This window comes from Globicephala melas, chromosome 1, assembly GCF_963455315.2.
Source record: "Globicephala melas chromosome 1, mGloMel1.2, whole genome shotgun sequence".
NCBI classification, from domain to species: domain Eukaryota; kingdom Metazoa; phylum Chordata; class Mammalia; order Artiodactyla; family Delphinidae; genus Globicephala; species Globicephala melas.
The window spans coordinates 180,850,666-180,867,706 of record NC_083314.1 but is presented as its reverse complement, the minus strand read 5'-3'; the positions used below and the strand labels follow the sequence as shown (position 1 = coordinate 180,867,706).

Here is a 17,041-nt window from a genome sequence, read left to right as displayed (position 1 = left end):
CTGAGCAGAGAGCGCTTAACTGGCTGCCGGCGGCAGCAGCGGGAGGAGGTGCGTCCACTTAGAATTCCTCTATGGACGGGTGGCTCTGGTGGATTCTTGGGAACACTGCATGGAAGGCTTCTGCCCGTTAGAGGGTCCAAGTGGCATCCTTTTTCACAGTGAACCATGAACTGACCTTTGACCCAGTGAGGATGATGTGTGTGGCATTGGGGGAGAAGGGGGTTCTCAGTGGGTGGAAAGTGTCCAACCAAGTCAAGCCATAGGGCTTCGCAGACCTCCCTCCCCCTGTGTCCCAGAGCTTTTTTTTTTTTCTTTGTGGTACGCGGGCCTCTCCCATTGCGGAGCACAGGCTCCGGACGCGCAGGCTCAGCGGCCATGGCTCACAGGCCCAGCCGCTCCGTGGCATGTGGGATCTTCCCGGACCGGGGCACGAACCCGTGTCCCCTGCATCGGCAGGCGGACTCTCAACGACTGCGCCACCAGGGAAGCCCTACACACGTATTCTTAGTCCTGATTGAGATACTCATCCTGCTGTATATGACGAGGGTAATGACCCACCCACCAAGCACGAGAGTCCCCTGTCCCGCCGGAGCCCGGGGCATGCAGGTGTCTCTTCTCACCCCTTTCTGGCTACGTCATTGGTCTTTGGGAAGCACCAGGCGCTGGAACCTTGTTTGCGGCAACCTGTCCCTGCAGCCTCAGGGACTGAGGACAGTGAGAACAGTGTCTTATTGGGGCGATCAGAGGTTGGGGGGCAGGACTTTGTTGTCTGAGGGTTGGCTTGAGGCAGCTGTGAGGAGGAACGGGTGGATGTGATCTTAGGAACACGTAGCTAATGTGCAGTGCTTTCTGGGAAAGAGCACTGCTGTCACGGCACCGAAAGGGAGTGGGAACCGCTGGCCACGGCACTGCCTTGACCTCCTCGCCTCCCTCCTGCTCTTTGGCCCTGATGCCGCCTCAGCTGCTGGAGCTCTGAGTGTGCACACACGCGTGTGTGTATGTGTGTCTGCGTGTGACTGGTGGGGAGTGGCGGCGGCAACAAGGCCACCTCTGTCCCCCACTTCTCTCTTCCAGCCCCGCAGGGCAATACACAGCCACGCCCTCCGCCCCCTCTGTGGCTTTGCTTCTCCTGGGTGGGGATGAGGGCTGGGTCCTCCCACCTCCTGGGGACTCACCAAGGACCTGCTGAGCCAGCGCAGGCCCTGACACTCCTGTAGCGACTCTAGGCCCTGCAAAGCCTGGACATCCGCACTTGTGTCTCAGACGCAGGAAAGGGGGCTGGTCCCGGAGCCGGGGCCTGTACTGCTTCTCCCACTTCCTACCTGAAGTTTGGTGCCCACCGGGGACTCCCGCCTTGGCCTGGCATTAACAGGATCTGCATAGGCCAAAACAGCATCTCCATCACTCGGCACTTTTGGATGGTGTAACCCACTTCCCCTCCCCCCTGCCCCCCCCCCCGACTTTCATGTCCAGGTATTTTAACGAGAGTGTCAGCAGTTTTGCTTGGGTTTAGAACACGGATCAGTAAGCTATGGCCCCTGGGCCAAATCCAGTCCCACTGTTTTTATAAATAAAGTTTTATTGGAACATAGCCATGCCCATTCACTTACATATTGTCTAGAAAGCCTAGAATATTTACCATCTGGCTCCTTATTTGCTGGCCCCGGCTTAGAAGGGACCTTAAACTTGATCTGCTCTAGCTCAGCATTCCAAGCGCTTGGGTCTGGCCCAAAGACAGCGTCCATCTGTAGGACCAGGTATGGTGACCAAGAAGATGGCTAACAGTGATCTTCGTTCAGTGTACGGAGCACGGTCTAAAAATAAAAACAAAGAAGTGAAAATGCCAGTTTTCCAGGTCCTCTCTGGAACATCGTCTCAGCTGAGTCTTAGGTAAGCGTGGGACACCCATCTTACAGAGGAGCAAACTGAGGCTCAGAAAAGCTAAGGACGAATCCTAGGCAGAGAAGGCCGAGGATTGGAAGCTGGGGGAGCAGGGCTGTTGGAGGAATGATGCAGAGTCAGGTGGTGAGGTTGGGGCGGAGCCTGGAAGGGAACGCCCTGCCAGGCTACAGTCCCCAAAAAGAGGGCTAGTGGATCTCTGCGGCCACATTTGGAAGTAGACGGAAAGCGGAGGGCAGCTGGATGGCTTTAGTGGCCTTGCGTGGCAAGGAGGTGGCTGTGTGTGGACAGCAGGAGGTGTTGGCCTGGACACAGGGTGGGGTTGGGCAGGTGACAGGTGAGTCAAGAGTGGCCCTAGGGTTGCCACAGTGATTGACCACCTAGGAGGTGACTCAGATGGCAGGACAGCCCAGGAACAGCAGAAGGGGTGGCTCACGTCCCTGACTAGGCCCCAGGGTGCCCTTGTGTGGGAGTGGTCCCGAGATGCTGCAGGCATCTTTGCCTGCCCTCTCTGCCCCCTCTCCCCAGCCTCTTCCTCCCAGGGACCCCCCCCCACCGTGCTCAAGGTCACATGGTCCAGGGGCCAGAAGGGCTCCCCCGCTTGGATGGTTCCCAACATGGGGGGCCAGGAGGGTAGGAGCTTAACACAAGGGCCATGTAAGTAAACCTGCTTGGCAGCCAGGAAGTAGAATCTCAGAAAGGGAAGAGCTGGTGGAGCTGACCTGGACAGACAGCCGACAAGTCACTGTGAGGTTACGTTGTCTTTTCTGACCCCTCGTTCTGAGGCTGGACTGACCTTGCTGCCACGAGATTCCTTTTCGCCTCCGTCTTGTGCTTTCCTACTGCAGTGATCCCTGTGCAGGGCCCTTAGTCTGGCTCGGGGGTTGGCCGACTACCTGCTGGTCTGTTCTTGTAAATAAAGTTTTATTGGAACTCAGCCAGGCTCACTTACTTATGCATTGTCTGTGGCTGCTCTCGTGCTACAAGCAGAGTTGAGTAGTTGCACAGAGACTGTTGGGCCCACAAAGCCTAAAACATTACTAGCTAGCCCTTGACAGAGAGAGTTTACTGGTCGTGGTCCAGCTGAAGTAGGAGTTACATGTGTGCACAGACCCAGGTTTACTGGCCCATGAGCCCCTCTCTCGCTCTCTTCCCTTCTCGTCCCCCCCACCCCTTCAACCCTCCCCCCACAACCTCTGACTTGTCCCCAACCTACTTGTTGTGGTCCTTCTCTGTTCCCACCCATTTCTCTCCAAGTATTTTAAATTAATGTGTTATCAGGACTTCTCCCCACCACCTTCCCTTCACACACAGCCCACCTGCCCCGGGTCTCCTCTCCCCCGACCCCCAGCCACCCCATGACTCTTCCCACCTGTTCCCATGGGTCGTGGGTAGAGTGGGATCTTCAGTACCGTGAGATTCTGGGAGAGAGGTCCTTCCTGCTGTGAGGCCAGAGGCAGCCGACAGGACGGCGACAGACTGCTTCACTCCAGGAAGCGGTGAAATGAACTCTCTTCAGATATTAATCCCCTCCTTGTCCTCCGAGAGAGCTGAGCTGTGTCCCCACGGGGTCCTGCACAGAGAGGTTGCTGGGCACCAGCCAGAGCGGGTATCCAGACAGAGATGGGTGTGGGTGCTTCTGACTTTGAGATCTGCCTTGGACCAGCTGTCCCCCGGCTCAGAAAGATGCTGTTGGGGAGGCGTGGAAGAGGGGGGTCAGGGAAGGCCAAGCAGCCAGTCTCTTCAGTTACCAGGACCGCGTTTCCACACCAAAACCCAGGCTCCCCGCATCCTGGTAATCAGGCCCCAGAGCCATGGGTGCTCGCTCAGCAGGGCCCTGGGGGGAGTCCTGGAGGTTTCGATGGCTCTTGAGGGTTGATGGGACTGAAAGCTTGAAACTGGGATTGTCCTGGGAGTTCTAGATCGTGAGGTCACCATATCCACAGAACTTTCCAGAACCAGGGTGGTCTCCCGGCCACCGAGGGACCCCTCAGCTCTGTACAGCTTTGCAAACATTTGACACGAGGGGTCCCAGCCCCTCTCTGAAGCAGTGCCCATGAGGGAGCCTCTTGTTCCACACCACAAAGGGGAGGGCGAGAAGGGGAACCTGCCCACGGAGGTAAGGAGGTCCGGGCCAAGGGCTCCCACTCCGGTCTCCAGTCTCCAGGGGCCCTGGCCACCCTGAGGACGGCGTCTCACGGGGTCTCTTCCCAGCTGAGAGGAAGGCGTCTCCAGGGCAGCCAGAGACCAGACCGGCGTCCGGCCCCGCGCAGGTCCCGCCCCTCCTCCCGGCCCTGCTGGTGCCTGGGCGCCCGACAGGGAGGCCAGCGGTCCCAGGTTCCCAGAGTTCCCGCAGCCGGTCCCTGCCCTCGCCCCCCGGCAGGCGCTCTGTCTTCTGCCACAGTGGGACAGCAACACGCCCGCTGCAGCCCCTACACTGGGCTCCTTTGTGTTCTCCTTGACCCAGGCACCATCGTGCTCCTCGGAACAAGTGGCCCTGGGATGCTTCTCCAGCAGGCGCCGATGGCCTCTCGCCCAGCTCCTCTGTATCCTCGTTTGGTCGTGTTTATGTAGCTAGGAGCCTGCCTGCTCCCTTGTCTGGTCAGTCCTGGGAGCCCATCCCCCCCAAACCAGGCAGCCAAGAGCCCCTTCTGCGGGCCGGGGGCGGGGGTGGGGTTCTGATGGCGGGAACTACCTTCTCTCTTGAGTGAGTCTCGGGAAACCCAGGTAGCTCGCGATTGTCCCTTCTCCAAGGCAGACACCGGGGACAGGCGTGGCAGGGATGGCCGGAGTCCTGCCCATCGCACGTTTCAGCCCCTCCCCCTGGTGCTGCCGAGACAGAGGACGACGGACGGATGCACTGAGATCTCTCCTCCAGCCCAAGGCTCCGATTTCCCTTAACGGAGCCAAGGGATGGTGGAGCCAGGGCGGGAGTGAGGCATCTTGGAGTCGGACTTCCTCCCCAGATGGGCTGTGGGGACCCGAGGAGAAGTTGAAGAGTGTGGGCGGGAAGGGGTGGCCGTCTATGAGTTAGTCCAGAGCTACCGGGGCTGAGAGCCTTCGCGCCCACCCGACTCGGGGCCCGCTGGGGGGTTGCTGCGGCCTCAGGGACCGCCGACCAGGAGCTTTATGTGCGCTGGGGTTCCCTTCCCTGGTGTGAACTGGCGGTACGTCTTCGGAGGCGGCTGTGCCGGAAGAGAGAGGGACCGGGAGGTGGCATCTCAAACAGCTTCTGCTGACACTCGGGGGTTCACCTTCCTTCCAAACAGCCGGCGCAGGGAGTAGGTGTCCCCTTGCTTCGACCAGGAGAGATGCCCAGTGCACTGGGCTGATTTCGGCATCGGGCCACCTTGACCTTCTGCCCTGAGAAACCGTGATGAGGTATTTGGTGAGCCTCGGGCTGGGCACCCGACACAGTTACGAGTGGTGCCCACCCAAAGTCCGCTTGTCCACGTAGACCGTCAGGTGGACGGCCTCCCTCCTTTATGCCAACCTAGCTGCGGGGACAGAAGGGAATTTCACTGTGTGCCGAGGCTCTGGCCTGCCCGGAATCCGGTGTGATAGGAGCCCGGAAGGCAGACTGCTGGGACGTGCCGGCGTGACACGAACCGAGTTAGTTTCTCCCCTTCTCTCCGCATCTCCTGCTCACTTGGCCTCCTGTTTCTCCTTCCATCCACTAGGCAGTACCAGATGCTCCACACCGGGCAGAGGCCGCCTAGCAAACTCCCTTAGGAGTGCCGTCCAGGCCTGATTGGGAAACTGGAGAAGAGGCCCCGTGATTGATGAGTTTGCCTTGGGCGTTGGTGACCAGGTGAAACGGGAGGCCGACATGGGTCAGAAGGTCACTGGAGGTATCAAGACGGTGGACATGAGGGACCCCACGTACCGGCCCTTGAAGCAGGAGCTCCAGGGTCTGGACTACTGCAAGCCCACCCGCCTGGACCTGCTGCTGGACATGCCCCCCGTGTCCTACGACGTCCAGCTGCTCCACTCCTGGAACAACAATGACCGCTCGCTCAACGTCTTTGTGAAGGAGGACGACAAGCTGATCTTTCACCGGCATCCGGTGGCCCAGAGCACGGACGCCATCAGGGGCAAAGTCGGGTACACGCGCGGGCTGCACGTGTGGCAGATCACGTGGGCCATGAGGCAGCGCGGCACCCACGCCGTGGTGGGGGTGGCGACGGCAGACGCCCCCCTGCACTCCGTGGGGTACACGACACTCGTGGGGAATAACCACGAGTCCTGGGGCTGGGACTTGGGGCGCAACCGGCTCTACCATGACGGCAAAAACCAGCCGAGCAAAACGTACCCAGCTTTTCTGGAGCCGGACGAGACTTTCATTGTCCCTGACTCCTTCCTGGTGGCCCTGGATATGGACGACGGGACCCTGAGCTTCATTGTGGATGGACAGTACATGGGAGTAGCTTTTCGGGGACTCAAGGGCAAAAAACTTTATCCCGTAGTGAGTGCCGTCTGGGGCCACTGTGAGATCCGCATGCGCTACTTGAATGGACTTGACCGTAAGTGTCCTCTGCTCTGTCTGAGGTGGCAGTGTCCCTGGACTCCCTGTGTCCCCTTTGGTCCTCGCTGGGCCCAGCTAGAAGTTTACAGTTGTTGAAATTTAAATGTCTGTAAGTAGACATCCCAGCATTCAGATCCTCAGAGGCGACTCTTGCCTACCTCTGGTTAAGTGAGGATTTCTAGCCAGAGTCTGCAGATTACATGGCAGCACCTTGTGGATGGGTGGATGGATGGGTGGATACGTGGGTGGGTGGGTGGATACGTGGGTGGGTGGGTGGATGGATGGATGGGTGGGTGGATGGATTGATGGATGGGTGAGTGGATGGATAAGTGGATGAGTGATTAAAGGAGTGAATGGATGGGTGGGTGGATGGATGGATGGATGGATGGATGGATGGATGGATGGATGGGTGGATGGATGGGTGGATGGATAGCTGGGTGGATGGGTGGATAGATGGATGGATGAGTGGATGGATGGGTGGATGGATGGGTGGATGGATGGATGGATGGATGGATGGATGGGTGGGTGGATGGATGGATGGATGGATGGATGGATGGGTGGGTGGATGGATTGGTGGATGGATGACTAAAGGAGTGAATGGATGGATGGGTGGATGGATAGAAGGGTGGATGGATGGGTGGATGGGTGGATGGATGGTCTTTGATAAACATGGTTTGTTTCTGGTTGACCTGCCTCCAGGTTTGATCTGCAGCTGACCACATTCTAGCACAGTAACCAGCATATTATTGAGCTGCGTTTTGCAGCTTTGGGGCTACTAGGGCCTCTCACATAAATGAAAGCCAGTGGCCTCTCATTCATTAGATAGGTTTAGGGTCTTTCCTGGTGCTGGAGCCTTCTGAGTGGGCTTCTTTGAGACACAGTCACCCGCAGGGGGTTTGTTCAGTTATGATGTCAGGAGGCCTTTGGAGAGGAGAACATGGATTAGAAACAGGCTGAATCAGCGGCAATTTCCACCTGTCCCTTTGGAAAAGGGAGTGGCCTTTCTCAGACCACGTGTGAAAATAGCCTACCTGTGGCAGCACTGCCCTGATTTGGGAAGCGGAGGGCTCTGTGGCTTTGTGGCTGGGAGCCCATGGTGGCAGGAGGCCCCAGCGTTCCAGAACTGTCCATACCCATGCTCAACCCTCACTCCTTCATGAGTCCCTTCTACCGTCTGCAGATCTCACCTTGGAAAGGGGGTGGGCTGGAAAGCTTCGTCCATCCATGCACTGACCTCTTTAAGGGGCGGATATGGCCTGGCACCTGAGATCTAACCCCACCTGCAGGCCAGGTGAGCCATGGGGGAGGCCGAGGGTCAGGAGCACAGATGCTTCCTCTGGTCTTGCAGCCTCCAAACCTTCAGGTTCCCCCACTCTTCCTCTTCCCCACTTTAGTCTTTGGAAGATACCAGAAAACATCCAGGGCCATCAGTCAGAGCGAACTCTTAAAATGTTTCTCTTTGGAGGCCTGTGCCGTCCCTCTTTCCCTCGCTGCCACTCTCAGGCTTTGGCTGGGCGGTGACAGTGAGCCCACAGCCAGGTGGGGCATCGCCTCACCTGTGCAGCCTGCACCCTAGGTCCTGGCACTCCTGGCAGGGGTGGCTAGGTGGGCATCCAGCAGGTAACCTCTCTGAGGAAGGAACCTCAGACCTGGTCTAGGGAACCAGCAGGGCGAGTGCTGTGCGTCTTGTCTCTCCAGGTAACAGGGTAGAAGGTCCACAGCCACATCTGTCCCGTGTGGGGATGGGCAGGGATTGGAAGCCCCAGGACCTAGGGTCTCAGAGGACCCTGCCTGCAGCTCTGTCTGCCTTTTCCCAACAGAGAGTGACCACGGCCCCAGGGAGTTTAATGCCCACTGTGCCGACAGATGGGTGAATTGTTGGGTCCGCTGCCTGGCTGCCAGGCCTCTGAGACTGTTGGCCTCTACAAGAACAGGGCAACCCTGTCCCCTCTGGAAACAAGTCCATCAGTGCTGGGGGTTCACACGGCTTCACTGTTTACATGCCCAGCTCCAAGGCAGAACACAGAGCCCGGAGCGGCTGGGAGGGGGCTGGGGCCTGTTCCCCCTGTGGCAAGTCAGGGCACGAGCAAGCAGAACTGCTCCCCTGCGGAGCCAGGGCGAGGCTCTGGAGGCCCAGTCCTGGAGGCCCAGACGGGTGTCATCAGTAGATGCCCTGTCAGCTCTGCATAAGATGGGAGGTCAGATGCTTTCGCAATTTTTCTTGTTTGGGAAACTTAAAAGGGGGTTGAGGGGGAGAGGAGTAGCATGGGCATGCACTACGAGAGGCTACCCCTGCGCTGGACCCGGGGGCAGGGGGGAACCGGAAGTGCCCAGAGGCTTGGGCCCCCTCGACAGTCTTGGTTACGGATGAGGACGCCCCTCTCTCCCCACCATAATGCCAGGCAGTGCTGGGGCCCCTTGGCTTCTCGCCTCCCCGCTCCTGGTCAGACATGAAAGAGCCCCAGTCTGAGCTGCTGGCTGACTTTGGAGGATCCGGATGGGAAACCCCGTGAGGGTGGGGCCACTCAGGATGTTAGATCTCATGTCCTAGAAGGGTCACTCTGGCTCCTGTGTAGAAATGGACAGTAGGGGTAAGAGTGGCCGCCGGGAGGTCAGGGAGGAGCCGTGACGGTTGTCCAGGGGAGAGGCGTTGGGGGTGAGGGTCAGGGTGGTGCCGTGGATGCGGGGAAGTGACACATCCTGGTGGCTCTGCGGGTCTGGAGACAGGGTCCAGGACATTGGTCAGTGGGGATGGAGCTGAAACCTGCAACCCCTGGATGAGGTCACCAAGGAGAGGAAGGAGGAGAGGGCCGTGGCCGAGCCCTGGGGCGCGTCACCGGGTGGACGATGGGGAAGGGGAGGTGGAGTAGCCGTGGGGCTGGAGGGGAGAGTAGTGTCCTGAGTACCCAGTGAGGAAAGGATACTTCAAGAAGGCCACAGTGATGCCAGATCAAGTACACTCACGGCCAAGACTTGTCCATCAGCTTTGGCAATGAGGTCATCACTGGTGACCTTGACGAGGGGCATCAGGATGGGGTGGGTCCAAAAGCCTGAGGGAGGGGCTGGTGTAGACAGGAGAGGAGGGTGGTGTGGTCATTTCCTGGGGCCCCAGGAACAGATGGCCGCCAGCTGGGGAGCTTAAAGCAACAGAAATGTGTTCTGTGCCGGTTCAGGTGTCCGAAACCAAGGCGTGGGCAGGGTCGGTTCCTTCTGAGGGCTCGGAGGGGAGTCCGTCCCACGCCAGCACGCCTCAGCTTGTGGACGCATTGCTCAGTCTCTGCCTCTGTCATCCCGTGACCTCCTCTGTATCTGTCCTCTTCTTGTAAGGACAGGGCCCGTCCTGCTCCAGTATGACCTCTGCTTAACCAATTACATCTGCAAGGACCCTGTTTCAAATAAGATCACATTCTGAGGTTCCAGATGGTCCTGAATTGGGGGGGGAGGGGCAGTGCTACTTCACCCACAGCACGTCCCCCTCCCTGTGCTACCACCTGCAGGGGAGACGAGACAGTGACAGACAGAGCCCAGCGCTCAGATCGTGGAGTGTCTGTGGAGTGAAGTCAGGGACACCCAAGTCCTCTGCCCAGGAGGGTTTGCTTGGCTTTCCACTGCAGCTGAGGAAGGAGGAATGTCAGGGTCCACCCAGGGGGAGCAGGCAGTGACAGACAGAAGGTCTGGCCAGATACATCTTCTTGGTATCAGGCCTGGGCCGGGCTCTGCTCTCACAGTCTTGGGGGTGATTCTGACCTGTTAGTGCTCCCTGGGTTGTCTGGAAAGTCTGCTCTCTCCTTCCCCGCCCAGCCCCACCCCACCCCGGCCGCCAGGTCCTGACCTCAGCAGGAAGCAGCTGTTTGCAGAGCGGGGCAGCCGGAGCCGCCAGAGGCCTGTGCCCGGCCCCCTCCCCTCCACCCCGGCTGCTGCGCTGGGCATGTTGTCCTCCCAGCCCGCCTTCCCCGGGACGCCAGGTGTACCCTCCCCCGCAGAGTCTCTGCCCCAGTGCTGGGGCCATGGGCTGAGCTGGCCGAGGCCAGAGCAAAGTCAGCGTGTCCCTATGTGACCTCCACCACTGTCCAACCGCCTCTGATCACAGGCTACTGGTTCTGACTCTTTCTAGGGGCTCAAGACTTCCAGGGCTAAGGCTGCAACCAGAGGGGCTGCTGTGTCACCTTGCTCTTTTCTGGGGTGAAGGGGCAGTGATGGTCATTGTAGGCGGGGGGACAGGGCCCAGCTTGGCCCCTAGGTCTGCCCACCACGCTCCCTGGAGATGCAAGAGGGAAAAGGCCTATTGCAAGCGACAGACTGGCCGTCACACAAGGGAGAGTCCCTGCCCCGTGGGTCCTCCCTCCTGCTGTTAATGGTGCCTCCCACTAAGGAAGCGTTGCCCTGCAGTTCAGCATTTTCAAATTCTCCCTTTCTTTGGCTCCCAGATACATCTGGTGTGGTTTGTCATGACTGTGGGTTCAGGGAAGGCCCACCTCTGTTCCTGCTTTTTGCCTTGGTGACCTCCTCCTGTGGCCTCCCAGCCTCCTGGGATGCCCACACCTGACGCTGGCTCCTTCCTTCCCCCATTCCAGCTGGGCTCTGGGCGAGCTCCTCATCGGGGGGACTGATCACCCTGCCCTGCAGGGGCTTCCTTCTGGGGTGGGGGGGAGGTCACATGAGGACAGCATGTTCTCAGAACTGGGCGGCAGAGAACCAAGTGTGCCCACGTTACCTGACCGGGTGTCAGGCATCCTTCCCCAGTTGGCAAAGACAAGGGGTTGGGGTTTTCTTTTGCTTCTTTTTTGTAAAAATGCCTTGAGGTAAAGGGAAAATACACACAGGTCCCGGGATGGTCATCCTCCACCCACGACTTTCTAGAACACATTTCTGGAGCGTTTTCACGGCAAGCTGCTTGCAGGAGGGAGCATAGGGCCAGTCCCGGCAGCTGTAAAGGCGGCGGGTGGGAACGTTGCTGAACCGGGCACTTCCTGACTTGAGATGTTCATCCTTGACCTCACAGACCCGAAGTTCATTCACAGCCTGTGAACTGGACCCGGCGCCGGGCTCTGGGGCTCCGGCTGGGTTGCAGTCTCTCGGAGAACCGAGAGGTGGCCCCGGCCGTGCGTGTTCAAACAGGCCACCAGGTGGCCGCTTCTCCTGGAGATATAGACGTGGGCGCGTGGCCTCGTGCAGTTGCTCAACCTTCTGCTCCCAGGAACAGCGCCGGCCTCGCTTCCTGGTCCCTGAGCACCACGCCTTCTCATTCATATAAACCATGCACAGGAGCGGGCACCTGGGCTTCCCAGAGGTGGGCGTGGCGGCCAGAGACCCCTTGTGCCTCCGCGGAAGAGCGGTGGGCACCGACCACGCGGATGGAGCCGGATGCAGAACCTGCAGCCCCCCAGGCGAAAGGACTGAGGTCGTCGGGGAGGCCTTCTGGGTCCTGTGAGCGACCAACCAAAATCTGTGGGACAGACGTTTTCCCTGGCACCGTGCCCATGTCCGTTTCTGTAGCCTCACGCACGGTCTCTGCAATCAGACCATGACCCTGGCCATCGCTGTTTTGCCCTCCCGCAGGATCAGTGGCGGTGGGGTGGGAATGACCTGCTGTTTAGAAACGTTTCTTCCTGAGGGTGTTGGTAAGTTGACCCGAAACCCATTTAGCCAAGAGGTGGTGACGGGACCTCCCTCTCGGCCCTCCCTCCCCCAGCCCGGCCCCTCTGCCTCCCAGTGGGAGCTAAGCCACATCCTTGGGGGAGGGGGTGCCGGAGGAGGATGGAGGAGAGGAGCTGAACTCCCCCCCTCGATTGCTCAGAGGACCACTCACTCCTCAGCCGCAGGTCCGGCCGAGAGCTGCTGTGAGCCGTCGGTGGCCTTCAGGAGCTCAGCCCGTAGGACTCCGGGGAGGCTTTGGTCCACATCCTTCATCTCCAGCTGGGGAAACTGAGGCCTGGGTGGAGGGAGCCATCTGCTCGAGGTCAGGTTGCTGTGCAGGGTGAAAGTGAGGGGCCAGATCTGGGGCCACCGAGGCAGGTCGAGGTCCAGTGAAGGAGACCCAAGTCTCTGCGGGCTGGCAGGTGGAAGGATCCCAGCCCAACCCACCAGGTCTGTGGAATCCTTGACCCACAAAGATGGAAGGTCATTTAGTTCATCCTCCTGCCTCCAGGAAAGGCCCCGTTTCAAAGCTTTCCATGAAAAACATTTACTACTTCCATCCCGTCTCCTGTGACTGCCCATGGGAGATGAAGAGCCATCGTTTGTCTTCTTTTAAAGCGTGGAATTTAGTAAATGCACTATCAAGCCTAAGATGTATTCTTTTTTATTTTTCTTTTTTTTTGCGGTACGCAGGCCTCTCACTGTTGTGGCCTCTCCCGTTGCGGAGCACAGGCTCCGGATGCGCAGGCTCAGCGGCCATGGCTCACGGGCCCAGCCGTTCCGCGGCATGTGGGATCCTCCCGGACCGGGGCACGAACCCGCGTCCCCTGCATTGGCAGGCGGACTCTCAACCACTGTGCTACCAGGGAAGCACTTTTTGTTTTTTTTTAATGGCAGCTTTATTGCGATAGAATTCACATGCCATACGTTTCACCCATTAAGGCGCATGATGCAGTGGTCTGCTGCATGCTCACGACTGCAGCCATTGCTGCAGGCCATCTTAGAATGCGTTCATCGCCCCAAACGGAGCCCCTACTCAGTTGCTCCCCGTTTCCCCCAATGCCCCCAGCCTTAGGATTTGGCCTTCAATCACCGAATTTTGATTATTTAATTTAATTTAATTTAATTTATTTATTTATGGCTGAGCCATGTGGCTTGCGGGATCTTAGTTCCCCGACCAGGGGTTGAACCCAAGCCCTCGGCGGTGAAAGCACCACGTCCTAACCACTGGACCGCCAGGGAATTCCCAATAACTGAATTTTTAAATGTTATTTTTAATATTCTGAGACACACTGGTGAATATTACAGAACTTGCGTCCACTTTTTATTGGTGGAATGGGATCTCAAGGGAAATGGTGGGGGGGTTCTCAGTTTTTCGGTCTGACCTTTATTTTGTTCACAAAGGAGTTGGGGGAGACCGTGGATGAGGCCACATATGCCCTCATTTCACCTCTTTGCCTGTCCAGGACACCGTGGGGGGACCCCAGGCTGTTTCGGTGTGCTCACCTGTACGAGAGCTAGGAGGAGTCAGCTCCAAGAGGTCCAGGGTGAGCAGGGCCCACCATGCTCCCAGCAGCCTCCAGGGCCTTGGAGGCCATGACTTTCCGGTTCCTTCTGGAGCTGAGAATTTACCTGAGATGCGGGCTGCACGGAGCCTCTCTTGCAGGAGGCTAGGCCCCAGGCCCTCCGGGACACAAGGCCAGAGGTGCCCTTGCAGGCTGCAGCTAGAAGCCTTCTCGAATCCAGATTCCTGAGGCAGCTCTGCCGTGCGCTGGGCCCAGACTGCTGGGATTTGGATCCCAGCCTGTAGCCCTGGCAATTCGGTCTCCTCTGTGCCTGAGCGCCCTCAGCTGTAAGAGGGACTGGAGAACAGTCCCCGTGAGCAGTTGGGTTAACACACATGATTCCCCTCCTAAAGGTCCGCGTGGGGTCTGGTGCTGGGGGTACGTGCAGGGGAGAGTCCATCCTGTGTGTCCCGGATGGACGTGCACTGAGGGGGCCTCTAGTTTGATGGGTTAGAGCAGGGACGGCCTGGCTTGGAATACTTGCTCCGTGTCCTACCAGCGGTGTGGCCCTGGGCAAGCTATTTGGATTCTGTCCCTCAGTTTCCTCATTGGCAAAATGGGGATGATGGTCATGGTATAACTCCCTGGGATTATCAAATCATTCATAATAAACCACTGTGAGGATTAGATGAGGGCTTACAAAGGGGCCTGGTCCAGTGAGTTCTCCGTGCTAGCAACTAATAATTCACTTAAAGTGTAAAATGAGTTAATCTGGAGTCATCTCATCTGGGCGTTAAAACTAGTATTAACGATGCTATTGCTGTTGTCAGTGTTGTTTGTTCTAGAACCACCTAGAGCTGTGCTAACCCAGCGTCCTCTGTCTCTCCTCCGTCTCCACAGCGGAGCCCCTGCCGCTCATGGATCTGTGCCGCCGCTCGGTGCGCCTGGCCCTGGGGAAGGAGCGCCTGGGTGAGATCCACGCGCTGCCACTGCCCGCCTCCCTCAAGGCCTACCTCCACTACCAGTGATGCCCCACCCGGGACCGCCAGCACGGCTGCCCCCGTCCACCCCGGTGCCAACTCACTGAGCCACCGCCGTGCCCGCGCCCTGGACCAGCGTCTGCGGCATGGAAGTCCTGCCCTTCCTCTGCAGCCTCCCCGGCTGCCCCGCCGGACACGGACTGCTCCGGACACGGGCCCCTCTGTCCCCCTTCCGGACACTGGCAGAAGTTCCCTGCATGCCGCCTCACAGCCCCTCCTGGGAAGAGGACACAGAGGATAAACTACACTGAGCTCCGATCTGCTCTCGGGGTGGCCTGGGTGCCCCCACACCTGCCGGGTCCCATGGCGCCGAGAGCAGATCCCGGGGGTGCTAAGAGGTGCTTAGATGAGGGCCGGTGCCCGCCCAGCGGGGCAGCCGCGCCGGACGAAGCTCAGGACGTCAGGAGCTCACCGTGGCCACCGAGGCAGAAACCACACCGGGGCCTTCCCCAGGCACGCGAGCGCCCAGCGTTAGTCCGGCTGCCGGCGCCCCGCATCCTGTATTTATTCTTTTAACAATAACAAAGGCCATTTATTTATTCCACTTAGAAAGGACGCCTCGCTCGGGTCACCTCTCTCTGGAGTGTTCTGTTGCTTTTCTTCCACCTGCCCCTCCCTGGGATGTGTGTGCCTCACCTGGCCTTTTCGCTGGGTCGTGTCTGTCATGTGTCCCCACGTGGGCACAGGGGTGTCTTTGTCTGGGTCCCTTGACCTACAGTTTCCAGGGGGCTCTGCTCCGAGTGCCCGAGTGGGCCCCTGAGGGGGCATCAGCCTCACGTGCAATATGAGTGCCTTGGGGGACCCGTCCGCACGGGCAGCGGCAGCTCCCCGTATCTCTCCAGGCAGCCACCCATCGCTGGGGCTCATCCGTCTTTGCGCGTGGTTTTCTTTCTTTAGTCTTCTGTGGGGTTTTTCGGTGTGGGTTGGGTTTTGTTTTTGCTTTCCTACCTGAGATTTGCCACGTGCATCCTCGGAAGCTCTAGCTTCCCTGAGGACCACCCGAACCGAGACGGGAGGATGAGTGACTCTCCATCCCCTGAGAGGCCGGGGGCAGGGCGGGGTGGGGGAGACCAGAGCGGAGTCGCGTGTCCTAGAAGCCAGTGCAGGTCTCCGCTTGGTGCCCCTGTCCGGGTTCATCATGGTGCCCCAGAGCCGTGAGGTGGGGCAGGGGGTCGGGGCGGACAGCCAGCAGGAGAGGGACGCACCCTCCCATGCACAACTCCCCCATGTAGCAGACCCCAGCACCTGCCGGCACAGTCACCGTTTCTTATGTCTTGAAGTCGACTCTCTTAGAATCTGCCTTCTCATTTCTGTACAGGTACAGTAGATGACTTTATTTGTTTAAAATGTTTAATATATATGCATATATATTTGTCTGTAAGAATTGTGTTTTAAACAGCTGCTGTAGGGTACCTTTTAAAAAAAAAGAAAAAAACGTCTTCCAGTGGAGTATATTTTTTAAAGCACAAAATTGGCGCCAAGACTGGGTGAGGAATGTAAATTACCCCCTTATTATTTGGAGGTTTTATGTCCCCCAGCGGGTGGGGGGAACCTAACCTGTTAGACTTTTAAAGATTTTCCTCACTCCTGTTTCGGGGTGGGTCATGTTCTGATGAATGTTACACACGAGAGGGTCTCACTTATACAGATCCCAGCCTTATCGCCTTGACCCAGCCGTCTCCCACGGACGCTGGGCAAATCACGGGGGTCCTTGCCATCTCTCTGCACCTCCCGCCCCCACAGCTCCCTGAACCTCGACCCCACCTTTCTTTCCTCTCAGCCCGGAGCCTTGTGGCCTGTACAGTTTAGAAACTCCCGTTCTATTTTATGATGGTTGATAATAGTCACCTAATAAAGGAAAGTTTATTAAAATACACAAACACTTCGGAATCCCTCTTTGTGCTTTGGGGGAAGGGAAAAGGGCGGGTCCATGGTTTTCAACAGATAATTGGGTGGTTGCCCCCGCCCGACCCCTTAGCAGAGGGTGGGATGCCAGCTGGAGCCCCAGATGGAGGAGAACGAGAATCCCAGAGGGGGGATCCTAGACCATCCCCATCCTTTTTCAGAAGTTTCTGAGCCTGCAGCTCAGAGTAAGGGAACTGCTGACCTAGTAGAAAGGATTCTGCACATGAGCGAGCGCCTCTGGCTTGCCGTTGAGTTGACTGGGCTTCTTGGAGCCCAGATGTGGGCTCGGAGCCCAAGCGCTGGGCACTCAGTGGGAGGAGCTGGTCCTTCATTCGTCTTTGTGTCCCCAGAGCCAAGCGCACAGGGATGCCGAGTGAACCCGTTCTGCCAGCTGCTGTGGGCAGAGTCCCCCCACTCCACACCCCAGCAGAGAAGACAGGAAATTCCGGCTCAGAGGATTGGCGAGTGATAAGTGAAGAGTCAAGAGGTTTACTAGATATGATCCATGACTGGTTTCCAGAGAATTAACG

At 58.3% G+C, this 17,041-nt stretch overlaps 1 protein-coding gene across 8 annotated transcripts in view; it reads left to right on the top strand.

Annotated features, from left to right (window-relative positions):
* The window catches only part of SPSB1 (splA/ryanodine receptor domain and SOCS box containing 1), a 69,100-nt gene extending 52,620 nt beyond the window's left edge, over nt 1-16,480 (top strand). Inside the window, exons 1-4 of one of the 8 annotated variants that reach the window (XM_060283412.1) lie at nt 1,874-1,890; nt 4,367-4,500; nt 5,580-6,422; nt 14,467-16,480. In XM_060283412.1, the coding sequence (XP_060139395.1) occupies nt 5,729-6,422; nt 14,467-14,594 (822 nt within the window). In that variant the 5' untranslated portion in view covers nt 1,874-1,890; nt 4,367-4,500; nt 5,580-5,728 and the 3' untranslated portion in view covers nt 14,595-16,480. The other 7 variants (XR_009558717.1, XR_009558719.1, XR_009558718.1 and 4 more) reach the window with 7 other exon arrangements.
* The last annotated feature ends 561 nt before the right edge of the window (nt 16,481-17,041 follow it).